The following is a 14,792-nucleotide window of genomic DNA, read 5'->3' as shown; positions in this document are numbered from 1 at the left end:
TTTTGTGTATTCGAATGTTAGGAGGATGACTTCTGTGTAGTTTTGTCAATATTCTGTGTATTCCCTGGTGCCATTCTGTGTATTCTAGACAATGATTCTATGTATTTATGTTAGTGGTAATTAAACACAGGGGTTATGTGTTTGTGAATTTGGTGTTTTCATTTATGTGTATTCTTTGAAGGCATTCTGTATATTGTAGACTACGATTATGTGTATTCATATTAGGGGTACATAAACATAGGTTGTGACGTGTTTTGTGTATTCGAATGTTAGGAGAATGATTTCTGTGTAATTGTGTCAATATTCTGTGTATTCCCTGAAGTCATTATGTGTATTCTAGACAAGGATTCTGTGTATTCCCGGAAGTCATTCGAAACGGCGTCCGTCCAGTCACCCGTCCACTAACATAAACAATGCATTACGGGCCCTAGTCCACTGTATAAGGATTGACTTTAAATAGGCTCAAAGTAATGACTTACTTTGTAGCTTTTTTAATGACCTAAATATTAAACATGCTTTTAAAAAGGCTTCAGGACAGGCCGGACCAATTGTAGGTTCAGGCTTGAGCCTAACAAAAAGCTTACATACAGGCTTAGGCCAAGGGCCTAGGCTTTAGATTTTCGTAATAGTCACAGGCCTAATTTTCTAAACCTCGGCTCGGCTCGGCCTATTTCCACCACTATTGAGAAGGTATGTATGAATAGATACTACAATGTAATAGATCTAGTAGTGCTAAAAAAACTATAAATTTTGGTTATTTATCTAATAAATGGCTTTGTAAAAAGTAGTTAGAGCCGATTAGCATTTTAATTTTAAATTGAATTAATATCACTTTTGGTCCAACGACTTTTGAGTTTTATCAATTTTGGTGCACAACTTTAATTTTTTTCAATTTTGATGCCTAACTTTGTTATTTTTATTAATTTTGGTCCTTCTGGCGAAATTGACGGCGAAACGTTGCTGGATTTTATATTTTTAAGGGTAAAATCGTCATCTCAAGAAAGTATCTTCAATATCTAAACAAAATCACTGTAAAATCATATTTATAAGTGTTTGATCGATGCAAATAATGCGGAAGACAGGCTAAATATACAGAGATCTATGACATTTATAGCATCGACGATTGACAACCCTTTCTTTTTTTTTTTCTTAATATGATTTTTCTTTTGTTTAGATATTGCAGATCTTTCATTGAGATAATGATTTTACCCTTAAAATATAAAATTCGGCAACATTTCGCCGTCAATGTAGCCAGAAGGACCAAAACTGATAAAAATAACAAAGTTAGGCACCAAAATTGAAAAAATTTAAAATTGTGCACCAAAAGTGATAAGACCTCAAAAGTCGTGGGACCAAAAGTGATATTAATTATTTTAAAATCTTTTTTTCTTCCATTTGTTCTTATTTTTATTCTTCTACGTTTAAAAAATGTTCCGGTTTTGGTCTAAAATGGTTGTAAGTAAAATATTTTATGTACATTTAAGCCAAGTGCACAAATAAAAGTATATTTCTCATAAGCTGGAGTATATGCAAAAGTAAATCAAATTCGTATAAGAACATGAGCTACTTAGAACTCCTTGTGGTGTAACCAAAAACTTATATAAGAACATACAGTATATTGTATATACACAAACAAACATGTTTGTACCAAACTGCACCAAAAAACCATGCTTACATCTCTTCAGAATGGGTGCAGAGCCTAAAAAAGTGTGGTTCCCATACAGTTTGATACAAGAGTAGCATAAATATTACACTATATAAGCCATTCCTACCTCTAACAGAGCAGCATGAGGTATGTTCAATGCAACTGGAGGCTCTCGACAATTTTTGTCGAGAAAAATGTAGTTCATGATAAGGAATCGCTTGAAAAAGTTTGAGCCTTTACGTACGGATAAGTGTGGCTTGCCCAAGAAATAAGCAGTGCCCCTTTCTCTGGCGTCGACTAGTTCCTGGAGCTCCCTTCTCACGGCTGGATTCACCTTGGGACTGGTTGGAGGTAGGAAGAAGCGGACCTTCTTTCTCTTGACAGGAGGGTATGAATCTATGAGAGGACTTCTTTGAGACTCGATGTCAGCTGAGGTCTGTGAAACCTCATTTTCTTCAATTTCAGTTACTGGAATCAATGCTGCACTTGTACTAGGCCCGCCTAAAGCGATCATCCTTCCTTCAGCCATAGCTTCCTGATCTTCGTCTTCCTGTTCCTCCCTGGCAATGAATTCCCCTATTGAACTGATAATGTGCTCCTCAAAATCATGTGTGTCTCTCATGTGGTCGCAGTATCCATATCGTACAATGCACCTGTAGATTTTGTACTCCTTGTGGCCAACCCTGCCTATAAGGTATCGCTTACTTTGGGGAATGTAAGGCACGGGTAATGGCTTGAAAGACACAAACACCAGAAGTTCATGAAATGCTGGAAGATTGGTGACAAAATGGGAGAAAAAAGAAGGGATTCCTGTCACAATTTCAGTGTAAATAAAGCCGATACCTTGTACTCTGTTAACACCCAGACCAGGGCTAAGATCTGTTAACCAATCCACTGCAACCTTGTTTTCTACATCAAACGCGTACTTCTTAACAGTGCCGTAGTGCCATGAGAGCATTGTCATCAGAAAAAGTGAGGTTAGCACAAGTACACACCAGGTTCCCTTGGAAAAGTTCATCAAACTCGAGAACAGGTACATGGCTTCGACAGACCCAAAGGCTAACACAAAGCACACCGAGAAGAATAGGCTTTTGTCCCAGTAGAGCGCGATAACAAGTGACATAAGACAAGATGTGACTGACATCCCACAAATAACAGTTAAACCTGAAAGAGAATTAAGTTATGGGGGGTACATATAGACTATTGAAAATAAGATTATTATCTAAATTTACTCAACAATAAACCACATCTTTCATATTTGGATGACGAGGGAAACCTTACAACCCTTTTGGGTGTGAGTAAACCCTGCCTTGTGACCCAGCCAGCAAAGGACTACAAGCAAGTAAACCAGTCTAGGTTTTCTATAGTTAACCGGCTCAAACCAAGGGGGCAAGGATTCGAACTCTATTTGGATGATATTTATCATTATGTTAGTATGAGTGTATGACCATTATGCAAATTATTCAATTTCTCCTCCCTATATGTATATGTATGAAACCAAAATAATTTTGGTGATAGATCATTGGATTTTTTTTCATATGCACACCTGTTGCATTCGCAATAGTTGTTATGTCCCCCAAACCGAATGTAACACCTAAACTGAGGACCATTAGAATCCATGTGACATCAGGAATATAAACCTGTCCATATATCTTATCTGATGTATGTATAACTTTGACTCTGGGGAAGCAGCCCAGTGCTTGACATTGGTTTATGATGGAAAAACTTGCAGTAATGGTTGCCTGGCTACCCACAAGAGACGCTATTAGGGATAACACCGTGAAAACGTGATGAAGATCTCCTGAAATTTCCATGTGCTTCACAAGTCAGAAATAGAAAATTACAAGTGCTAAATAAATAACAGTAATACGTGATAGGACTTACTACTAATAGGTAGAGATTCACTAAGATGCGTAACGTAAGGTGTTACACCTAAGTGGTTGGAGATAAATGCAGCTTGACCAGCATAACATATTATAAGAACAGGATATATTATTAGGGCAAAAGTGACCTGCATTATTCCAAAAGTTAATAATCAAACCAAAATATATAAGCTGTGTCCCCTTGCAACTTGCAACCCCCTACCACAATTGTTGGGCGGAAACCAGTAAGGGCTAAGTCCAGCACCATGTGACTAGGGGATTGTTGGGTGGAGGCCAATAAAAGGCCAAGTCTAGTACCCTGGCTCTCGAAAATGTGTGGCAGTATAAGGAATGAAAGTTGCGCCTTCGCTACTAGCTATAGCTTTTGGCGTAAATGTTAAGCGCTTGATCCTAACAACAACACACACCACTCAAAAACCCAAAAACCAAAACTCTGATTGAATGTAGTTTGCAATACCAGTCCTCTAAATAATTTTCATTTTGTCCATACCTGGATGGATTTCTTTGAAAAATGCCCTAGATCTGCAAACATTGCTTCTGATCCTGGAGAACACAGGTTATTAACATGTTAGACAGTGGCGCTTCAAGAAGAGATAGCTTGTCACTTCTTAAGACATATGCCTATACAAAACCTCGAGATGATAAAGCAAGAGAAAGTAAACTAATTTCAGCAAATGTGTCTTACCTGCTATACATAACACAATGCGCCCTAATAGTTTCCAACTTGTAATATCTGCATTCCTAATAAACCTAACAATATACACTGGGGAGACTGATCTAAGGATTGAGGGGTAACGGGAAATGTTATATATGCCCATCGTGCTGATGAAAACAATCCATATTATGACAACTGGAGCGAAAAGGAATCCAATCTTATGGGTCCCGTACTTTTGCAAAGTGAAAAGGCAAACCAATATAGCACATGCTGTAGGAACTGGGATATCTGTGAATATCATAAAAAGGGTAAAAAGTTTAAGACAATATTTGATAAATGCAAACCATGTAGATGAAAATGCAGCAAAAGTCATATTATTTTTCAATCTCAAATTGCGTGCAGCCTATTAAAAAAACACTGACACAAACTCAATAATGCAAAAAGTTTGATACACGATCCATAGTCGGAGTACCAGAAAAGTTGGATTTTGGTTTAATTTATTGACATTATGGAAATATTCACAAGTGGATTATTATCTGTTAACTTTTGGAAGGTAATTGGAAAATTGTGCAACAGAGTGTTAGAATGAATAGCTAAACCATAGTGAAGTAAACAACAAACCAAAGCATTAACGGGGTGGAATTGTGTTCAGATTATTACTCACATTTTGTCAAATACTTGTCAGTGGAGTCTGCCTTTTCAGAAGAGGCTGCTGCCAATCAAAAATAAGAAAATAAAGTCACGAGTTGTGCATTCATTACAAATTCTGCAAGAAATATCAATTCCAGCAATGTATACTTCTAAGGCTAATTCTTACACTCGTGCAATATTTTTGATATGGAACGTTTCAGAGTTGTGGTTGCTGACAACACTGAAGAGGTAAAAAAAAATACCTATAATTAATAATAAACGCTACAAATTTATCAGTAATAACATGATTTAGCTCAAATATACAACAAAGGATGTTAGGTGAGACAAACCAGAAATAGAAGGAGTTAGAACTCCATCGCAGATTATTAAACAAGACCCAACCAGGGCAAGAAGCAACAGAAAATAGTGACAACTTTTATGATTTTCAATTGCCCATCTCGCTCTAGTTCTCATTTTGATCTTAGATGGGATTTCCTCATGATGCATAGTCTCAGCAGCAGTTTTATCACTTGGAAGCAGCCCAACTTTGGCATGCCTACACAGCAGGGAATACAATGCAAACGTACCACCTGCAATGATTCAGAACCATAACAGATAATTATATAAAACATAAAATAGAAGAAAAAGCTCAGACATATTTAACAAATGAAGTTTGGGCGAGACAATGTCAGATTTTAACCTTCCCCCTGGTCATCAGCCTTCAAAACTATAAGTGCATATTTCAACAAGGGAATGATGGTTAAAGTCCAAAACGCAAAGGAGAAGAGTTCATATATCTCCTCCTTTGATTTGACATCCTTTGCGTCAATTGATCCAAATACATACAAAGGAGCAGTGCTTAATCGGCCGTATACCACCCCAAGGCTTTGAAATGACAGAATAATAGTATGTCTCCATGTCTCCTGAAATTTCACTAATACCTTGTGAGGAAGAACATTGATAATGTGATTGATGGCAAAGCTGTAGCAGTTTTAAGAATGAATTGGTTATTAGTATCATAGATCAGTCTCAACTACCATAGACCCAAGTTTACTGGATACTATTTTGAATTTGTACACTTAAATATATACAGCCACCTGAATTAAAATACATCTCAAGTAAAACTGCAAGCCACATGAAATTCCTCTCTACTTTTTACCCTGAGGGGTAAGAACTACCAGAGTAATACATACAATCCATGTAGCTTTTCTTTTTGCAATAATTTCAATTCTGCCCATTCACTTTTCTATTTCATACTTTATTTCTTTATAGAGGTAGAACCCCTAGCCACCAATTAATGGACTTGATCCTTGACTTGGCTCTGATACCACTTGATAGATCAAGCGCTCACCACTATGCCAAAAGCTATAACTAGTAGCAAAGACGCAAATTTATTTCCTTATAGGCCGCCATCACATTTTCGAGAGGCAAGGTGTTGGACTTGGATCTCTACTAATCTCTGCCCAACAATCTCTCTAGCCACCAATTATTGGACTTGGCCCTTTACTGGCCTCTGCCCAACACCTCTTCACTCCAAAACTCATAAGCCAACTTTAAAAACCATCAAAAAAATTTCTTCTACACTAAATACTTCAACAATTAAAGAAATTTAAAATCACTTTGAACACAAAATTAATAATGAGTCTTGTGTGAGACTAATGAGACGTGTTATACTTTTTAGATAAAATGTAATTATTTTGATTAGTGCATAGAAAAGTATTATATTTTAACAAAAATGTAGACAATACTTCAAAATTAAAAATGTATTCAATAACTATACTTCAAATTTTCTCCTCAAAAATCATATGCTAGAATTTGTCAGAGTCCATATATCAACTGGAAAAACTGCTAGACTGTACATCAAAAAAAAAAATCTTTTACACTGAGGATTTCAACAATTAACAGAAATTGAAAATCACTTGTGGACCCAAAATTAGAAACGTATTCAAACTGTTACAACTCCACGCCCAGTTTTCTCAACAAATGGATAGAAACCAATTGCCATGATACGATATTTAAACAGTCATCATAACAAGAATTCAGAAACAAACCTACATAATAGAGAGAAAGAGAGAGCTAGTTGATTACCTTGTTCATAGGATAAGAGAGAGACACAGGGCTGAGTGGAGGATCCATAGTTTGATTTTCTTGAAACGAGCTACTAGTCCTACTATATATTGAGTAAACGTCTACTCAAGCCTCAGAAACACTGGGTGCCGAACTGCCGATTAAAACTAGGGACTGTAGCAGACGACACAAACTATGAGAGGGAGATATTATAGACTTTACATATATAAATATTCATGAAAATGTAGCTGGTTTACAAGTGTCAGAAAAGGTATTGGATCTTCTCTCGTTGCTTAGGCGACGGAATGGTTGATATTACAATGGCATATATTGTAGTAGTCGTAAAATTATTTGTGGAAGTAGAAAGTCAAAAGAAGGCATCATTTTCTTCTTGTTTTGAATGCAGATTTGGACGGCCTGCGGTTCCCAGAAGTGTGAATTCCATTTTAACATCCCTGTCTGTCACTGTCTGATGGGTAGATTTAGATTTGGAAAATGAGCATATTTTATAGGCTCCGCGTGGCTTTCCGCCTTTACGTTTCAACCGTGCAGTTTGATTGCAATTATTATACATTGACCTAACATTTTAAATTTGTAATGTAGACTAGCGACATAAACTACATTTAAATACATTAAATATTATTTTTTGAAGTTATAAAGTACATTATTTGGAATATTACTAAATAGGAGTAATATACTATTAGTACACAAAAAAATGCATCTCTAATTTATTAAAAATGAGCATTTATTCGTGGTCCACAATATAATTTGTCGTTTGATTATGATAGAGCAAAATTTACTGTACACCATGGTTTATATGTAGCAACGTGGACCACGAAGTAAAATGATGTTGTATCATTTTAATTACACTTCAATTCCATTTGAAAAAATATACGTAATTGTATGAGCTCTGTTTTTTAGTTTCATTTTTCACACACACACTAGTTTCATTATAGTAACGCTGAAGTATCATTTTAATTACACTTCATGTTCATTTGACAATATACACTATTACATGAACTACTTTTTAGTTTCATTTTCCACACACATTAGTTTCATTATATAGTAATATTGAAGTATCATTTTAATTACACTTCAGATTCATTCGACGATATATATTATTGTATGTGTATGATTTTTTAGTTTCAATTTCCACACATATTAGTTTCATTATAGTAACACGGAAGTATCATTTTAATTACACTTCATGTTCATTTGACAATATATGTTATTGCATGAGCTCTGTTTTTTAGTTTTATTTTCGAGACACTAGTTTCATTATACACTACACCAAATAAGGCATTTAGCGGTGATTTTTATGATGTTTAGCGGCAGTTTCAAACCGCCACTATTGTGTTTCCTGGCGATTATTCAACTGTGACTAAATAGTGTGTCACGATGGATTTAGCAACGATTTTCAACAACCACGGGAATTAATGGAAAACTTATTTCGCGGCGGTTTTTAATGCATTTAGCGGTGGTTTTGCAACCGCCTCTAATAATTAATTATTTTTGTATAGAGTTTAGCGACACTTACATAGCCGCCGCTAAATATTTTTTTTTTACATTAAATTTTATTGGCGGTTATAAATCCACTGCTAAATTATGCTTTAATTTTAAAATTATTTCTTATCTAATTGTAAATTTGTAATGACATTTTTGAACTACCATTAAATTTTTTTATTGTATTTTACTTTTTATTTTTATAATCATCATTAAATTATGTTTTTTTCTTATAAATCTCTACATTCAAATTTGCATTACAAGTTGCAACCACAAATAAGCTCTATATACACATTCAATTGAAAAGAAAATCAATTGCAACAATTATTTGTCAAATAATATCAAAGAATATTCATGTACAACCGTCTACATATTAATTGAGCTTCATACATAACTGAAAAGTATTTTTGCATGAAAAATATAAAGCAACATAGTAGTTTATTCAATATGAGGGTTTCATGCAAAAGGAAATTGTCCATTTACATCATCACTAAATAATGAATATCATTTTTCACCCTTGATGAGAATTAATAGTCATGACTTTTCCTTGTAGTATTTTGAATCTTCGAAGACTCAACAACTGAGGAGCTCGGAGAGCATGGCACCTCTGAATAGCTAATTTCTTCATTTTACTTTCATCTGAATCGCTCATATAACATACTATTTCACAACCTTTAGCCTATATAACCAACAAACAATATCATCAACTCAGTTTTTTCAAATGATTACAGAAAACAAGCTTTCATAAGATAATTTTAATTAATTAATTTGAAAACCTCAAATTGGAACAAACTATTACAACTTGCTTCTCTGGGAGAGCTCCTACAAACAATGTTAAGACCTGTAGCATGAAAGTACGAAGAAAATATCAGAATTTACACTTATTGCTCATATACACCCATTGCAAAACACAATATGGATTTCAATTTTGAGTTGTTTTATTACTTATTATAGACAATTATTTAACTTACTTGTAAACCTGTCATTCATAATAAGGTGGTCCATAGTTGCATTATTTACTATTTCGATGCTCAAATTTCAAAGCCACCTGAGCAGCAGAACACTAAAACATATGTTTGCATTGAACATACACGAGAGATATCCAATTTATTAGTAAGGGTGTCATGACATATACTTCAATTGCTCTCGGGATGGTTCTTTTAATTGCATTACCACTAGAAATTCCGCGACCAACATAGACTTGTCCAAAGTCTCCTTTGCCAAGCTTTCTTTCTATCTTGTATACTGGTGAACACCTACTTGAACCTGTAGCAAAGAAAAGCTCAAATGCATCTTAAGATGAACTATGAATTACATGAATGGCTGGATTGTGGAAAAACAGATAGTGTACTCAAAAGATTACGGTAAAAATACAGCATATTTGTCATGAGCCAACAATTGTTAATAATTCATACATTCAGATTTTGATGTTGAATTAAAAAAGATTTAGTGTTGTTTACAAAGAGGCAGCAAATAACTACTATCTATAGAAAATCTTCATAAGTTACACATATGAAGCATTCCCAAACCTATAAGGTCTAAACCACACAGTTTTTCTACACAAATTCCAGTCCCATAAAAGGAATAGTCAAACTAAGCACACTAACAAATTTCTGTGATTTTAATCAAGCATTTCACCCTCCATCTATTAGACCATTCCAATTATTTTAGGTTGTTAGCAGCCATTCCTATTATAATTATAATTAAGCATTCTCTGATTCAGTACAAAAATGTCACACCCAGAGAAAGCTGGATTCTTATACTGGCTTAACTTCATATAAAAATGCAATATTTTTTAATGATGTAAATAAGATTTTATGAAATCAATAAGTCATACGAAAATGAAAGACTCCATTATGGAAAAATACACAAACATAGAATAAAAGAACTTACTTTTTCAGGAAGCGGGGCTGCACTCCAATCATCGTTGGCAGCATGACCTTTTTCGGGGCTCTTAGCGCCACTATCAAATTCATCCATAGCTGTAATATTCTTCGCAATATCTTATTGGCAATAAATAACTTTCTAGACAACCTTTATTCTAATGCCAATTTAATTTCCAAAAAAAAAAAAAAGTAATAGATAGACTACTTCTTCCTTACATGGAAGTTAGTAATAGAAATCATACAAGCTAAGGAGAGAAACAAATAATCAAAAGCATTTTTTTAAAAAAATTTTAGGGTGAAGAATCAGTACCAGAGAACAAGCATGAAATCATCCTTATTTTTTTTCCCACAACATTGTTATTAACTGATGAGTAAAAGTGGTGATAAAAAGGGGGTGAAAATGTCGTTCCGCTGAGGATTGGGGCTATGGCACGTACTTGTATTAATTGTTAGATTCTAGACACTAAAGTTCTGGATTCACAAGGATCCAAGAAAATTATGATTGAGAATGGAAAGTAAACTAATATTTTTGGGTTTTTAATATAAAGGAATGCAAATTATGTAAGACTTTTCCCAATACAATATATTATATATATTGTGGGCCTTAATAATGTGGTGCAAGTGGACTAGGCCCATTAAGCTATAGGTTGGATTGGACATCTAGGTTTAGTCCAATCCACCATATGCCTATATAAGCCTGCATTGATGGGGTGCAGGATAGACAATTATATAGACACCTACAGACATGGTACTCACACTGCTCAGAAAATACCAGGACACCATCTAGGTTCTGAGTCAAGTGTGAGACAAAACGACTAACACAGGCAACACAACAAGCCATCAACTATGGCTGGAGATCAACGATTTATGCTTCCGCTATTACGAGGTTAGGTTACTCGTAAACTCATTCTGTATATGTTTAGATAAGATTTATGATCTTACATTTGGTATCAAGAGCCTTTATCAATCTCTGTCTGGTTGATTGTATTGCCTAAAAATCAACGTTAATTTCATATACATTAAGTTTTTGTGTATGATTTTTTGGACTGTTGAAATTTAATATTTGGTTTGTCCAAATTTTATTTATTTATTTATTTATTTTTTTGCATTGAGAAATTTATATTTCTTCTATTAAAAATAAATAAATAAATAAATAATAAAATAAAATTCTGATATTTTTTTTCTCTTCTTCTGTCGTATTTTTTTTTGTTTACCTCCCTACGAGTCGCCGACGGCTACGTTCAACGGCGCAAATTGGAGTCGTGGGCGGAGGGCGGCGACGTGACTACAAGAGGGCGACGAGGATGCCGGCGGCCAAACTGGAGTCCTTGCTGTTGTTTTTGTTTCATGGCGTCACGCTCATGGATGCAGGCGGCCATGAGAACTGGCATCGCGACTCGGAGACGGCGGGCGGCGTCGTGGTGCACTCTAGGCTCGTGATCGGCGCTTCACCGTCCATGGATGAACGAGGCTGCGACAACGGACGTTGGGTGGTGGCGTGCGACTTGGAGTCCCGGGCAGTGGCGCGGCGTCGGCAGAGCAGCGAGATGCAGAGGAGATGGGCTGGTCCCTCTCCTTCTTCAGTCTGCATCTTCGCATCCTCCTCTCCGTAAGGGCATTGGCGGTGGCGCTGGTTTTCTGGTAACCTGTCGCTGCTGCTTGGGCGCTTGGGCAGGACTGATTTGGTGACGGCAAGGAGCTTGGGCGTTGCTGCTGCTACTTTCCTTTTCTCCCGGCGACGGATGGACTGTCGCTGCCTTCTCTCTTCCTTCAGGCGACAGTGGCGTTGCGGTGAGAACGGGCGGTGGATGGATTGTCGCTGCTTCTTCATCGGCGCCAGTTTTGGTACGTACGCAGAAGACGGAGCAAGGTACGCTAATTTCCATTTTTTTTTTATATAAATTAAATGCAATTATCTTTTTTATTTTCCATATATATTTATTTGCATTATTTCATAATTATATGTTAATTGTGGCATGGTAATTATATTAGGTTTACTATTACCATATTAATAAGACCTCAATTAATATTATATATTATTTTTGGCAAATAGTAAATATATAGTAATATTATACATATTAATTTTGGTAAATGGTAATTATTTGGTTTAATATTACCATATTAATATTATCTTAATTAATATTATATATTACTTTGGCATATGTATGGTAATTGCTTGTTTTGGAATATTAGTGCCCTTTAGTTTTTTCCTTCATTATGGTATTAAATTCATAATTAAATTATTATGCAATTTTGAACAAATTATTAAGTTTTAATTTGTTTGAATTTTAATTTTAATATTGAATATTCGGTTTAAATTGTATTAAGTGTTACAATTTAAATATTTAATTGTGGAGTTTGAGTTCGTAATATGCATAATAATCTGAGCATGCTATATATATATTTTTTTAATTGCACTAATTATATTATTTGATTGTTATAATTATGCCTTTAGAAAAGCATGTTCATTAAGATTGAATTTAGTACCTTTTAGGTGAATTTAGTGCCTTTAAGAATAGATTATGCATATTCTTACTTTTTCTATCAATACTCCACTTCTTTTGGAGGATTTCAAAGCACATAAAGTACATAAAACTTTTCATAGTACTACCCTTTTTAAAGCCTTATCCTTAGGTAAATCTACATTTATATAGATCAACCAAACGATTTTACTTCAAACATGAGAATGAATGAATTAGGGAAGTTTCTTGGAGAGGAATACTAGTTATATGGCCCTGGCTTAAAACGCCTTGCTGGCTGAAACTGCCATAGTGCCTTCAGCCATATTGCTACTAGTCCCCTTGCGACGCTACTCTGTCTAAGGAGTTGGTTTTTAATGGAGCCTTAGCACCAACCAACTTTCCTGGGAGTATACCTAAGGATTGTCTATCATGTTTTGGTTTAATTTGTTTGATTAGGCTTTAAATACCCTTGCCATTGTGATTATGTTCAGTTTTGGTCAATTAAAGAGTAGCTATAGCATCTTTAATTTACTTAATTACATATTAAGGATTAATCACATAAAGTTTAGGCAAGAAACCTTGTAGTTAACTCTGCGTTATATAACGAAATTTAGGCCACATGCAATTTTGTTATATTCAAAGGGTTAATTAGGATAAAATACTAAACTATGATCATAATTTGCCCACTGGGATTATGCATCGGCATATAGCTTGGTAGTTCTGTCATTAAGGGTGGATAAACCTTACCCAAACCGTACCCATTCCGTTTCCACCATTCAGTTTTGGTAATATTATGTGCTTTAGTTACCCTCTCTCTCTATTATGTGTCTTAAAAATCCTCACCAAGCCTTAAGTTAACCGCTTATTTGGACTAGTCACATATGGTATCTTTACAAATATGGAAACATTAAGAAGGTGTCTTACCATAATTTGGTTGTCATTGTTAAATATTAATGGTGGTTATAATGTTGATTATTACCATCAAATATTTTAATTAATGAAACCGTTAATGTTAATATGGTATTCAGTTATAAATCCTGAATTGTTTCCAATTAAGTGTATGCGACAATGTTCCAGTCAAGAAAATATTTTGGTCATTATTATGTTCGTGGCATTTTTCGGAGTTTAAATTTTATTAAGTTTCAAAATTATATCCGAGAATGTTTCTATTGGTTTTAACTATTGTTTTTCCATATTTAGTCTCCTATTTAATGTGATAATATTATTATGGCTATTGTTTTTTGGATTATTTGCAATTTGCCATTAATGATAATAATATTAATTGGGTTATGAATAATCAATTTAGTAATTTTGGAAAAACATATTTGCTAAGGCAATTGGCTATTGCCACTATTTCCATAATTCTTTAAGTTCTTTGAATTATGATTTTAATTCGTTATGCCCATAATTTTGTTAAGTATGAATAATGAATATTTAGTGTAAATTCGTACTTTATAGTTGGTTCATACTCTTTAGATTGTTTTATGAATTTGATCACATTAAGTGCATAATATTAGGATTAATTATGCAATTAGGGTTTATGAGATTTTGATTTACAAATGACAATATATATATTTTTTGGTTAAATATTTTTTTGGAATTTGTAAATTCGGTCTATTTCTCATAAATTTGATCTTTATGTATTAAAACATTTTAATGGGCTTAAAGTTTGAAATTTCAAAGTATATATTTATTACTTTACTCTTCAAAAATTTGGGTCTCTTTGGTTTCGTCTCATTAGAGTTTGAATATTAAGTTTATGCTTTGAATGCTCATATTAAAAATTGTCTTAAGTTATGCGATTTGTCTAGAATATATTAGCTAAATGTCTAATTTTATGCATATTAATTTGTCTAACGCATAATATTTTGTTATACAAAATATTGTTTTTACTATTATGCCTTTAGCAATGCATAAATTTAGGATGGAATTATATTAGTTCCTAATTAAGTTGGACTTATGCATAAACTTTAGTTACAGTAGTGCTTGAACTTAGTACTTTTTGGACCGTTGATTTAGTTCACCCATTTATGCTTTATCATAGGTGAACCATGTAATTTT

General features: G+C 34.3%; 1 protein-coding gene and 1 long non-coding RNA gene across 5 annotated transcripts; both read right to left on the bottom strand.

Annotated features, from left to right (window-relative positions):
* Nucleotides 1-1,577: 1,577 nt before the first annotated feature.
* Nucleotides 1,578-7,313, bottom strand: LOC115995542 (potassium transporter 10-like). Of its 4 annotated transcripts, XM_031234597.1 has the most exons (11): nt 7,138-7,313; nt 6,902-7,054; nt 5,514-5,736; nt 5,164-5,403; nt 5,001-5,054; nt 4,848-4,895; nt 4,214-4,471; nt 4,019-4,071; nt 3,530-3,656; nt 3,192-3,446; nt 1,578-2,809 (listed from the first exon to the last, which is right to left on the bottom strand). In XM_031234597.1, the coding sequence occupies exons 2-11, from the start codon at nt 6,947-6,949 to the stop codon at nt 1,749-1,751; spliced, it is 2,367 nt and encodes a 788-aa protein (XP_031090457.1). In that variant the 5' UTR covers nt 6,950-7,054; nt 7,138-7,313; the 3' UTR covers nt 1,578-1,748. The 4 variants fall into 4 exon arrangements, with proteins under 4 accessions (XP_031090457.1, XP_031090456.1, XP_031090458.1 ...); XM_031234596.1 differs by having other exon boundaries at nt 6,902-7,313; XM_031234598.1 differs by having other exon boundaries at nt 4,848-4,892; nt 6,902-7,313.
* Nucleotides 7,314-8,682: 1,369 nt separating this feature from the next.
* On the bottom strand, nt 8,683-11,247 carry LOC115997544. Its single transcript, XR_004093750.1, has 4 exons — nt 10,277-11,247; nt 9,355-9,649; nt 9,160-9,224; nt 8,683-9,062 (listed from the first exon to the last, which is right to left on the bottom strand). It is a non-coding gene; the product is annotated as an uncharacterized LOC115997544 (long non-coding RNA).
* Between the last annotated feature and the right edge of the window lie 3,545 nt (nt 11,248-14,792).

This window comes from Ipomoea triloba, chromosome 11, assembly GCF_003576645.1.
Source record: "Ipomoea triloba cultivar NCNSP0323 chromosome 11, ASM357664v1".
Lineage (NCBI taxonomy): Eukaryota > Viridiplantae > Streptophyta > Magnoliopsida > Solanales > Convolvulaceae > Ipomoea > Ipomoea triloba.
Note: the sequence above shows the minus strand (reverse complement) of the source record. Positions and strands in the feature narration are given on the sequence as shown.

What these genes read in the sequence shown, in the direction of transcription:
- LOC115995542 (XM_031234596.1), bottom strand. Translation starts at nt 6,949, where the DNA reads ATGGATCCTCCACTCAGCCCTGTGTCTCTCTCTTATCCTATGAACAAG. An exon ending in GGCTGATGACCAGGGGGAAG is followed by an intron (nt 5,404 to 5,513) that starts GTTAAAATCTGA and finishes GAATCATTGCAG; the next exon opens with GTGGTACGTTTGCATTGTAT. An exon ending in CATTGTGTTATGTATAGCAG is followed by an intron (nt 4,072 to 4,213) that starts GTAAGACACATT and finishes TGTGTTCTCCAG; the next exon opens with GATCAGAAGCAATGTTTGCA.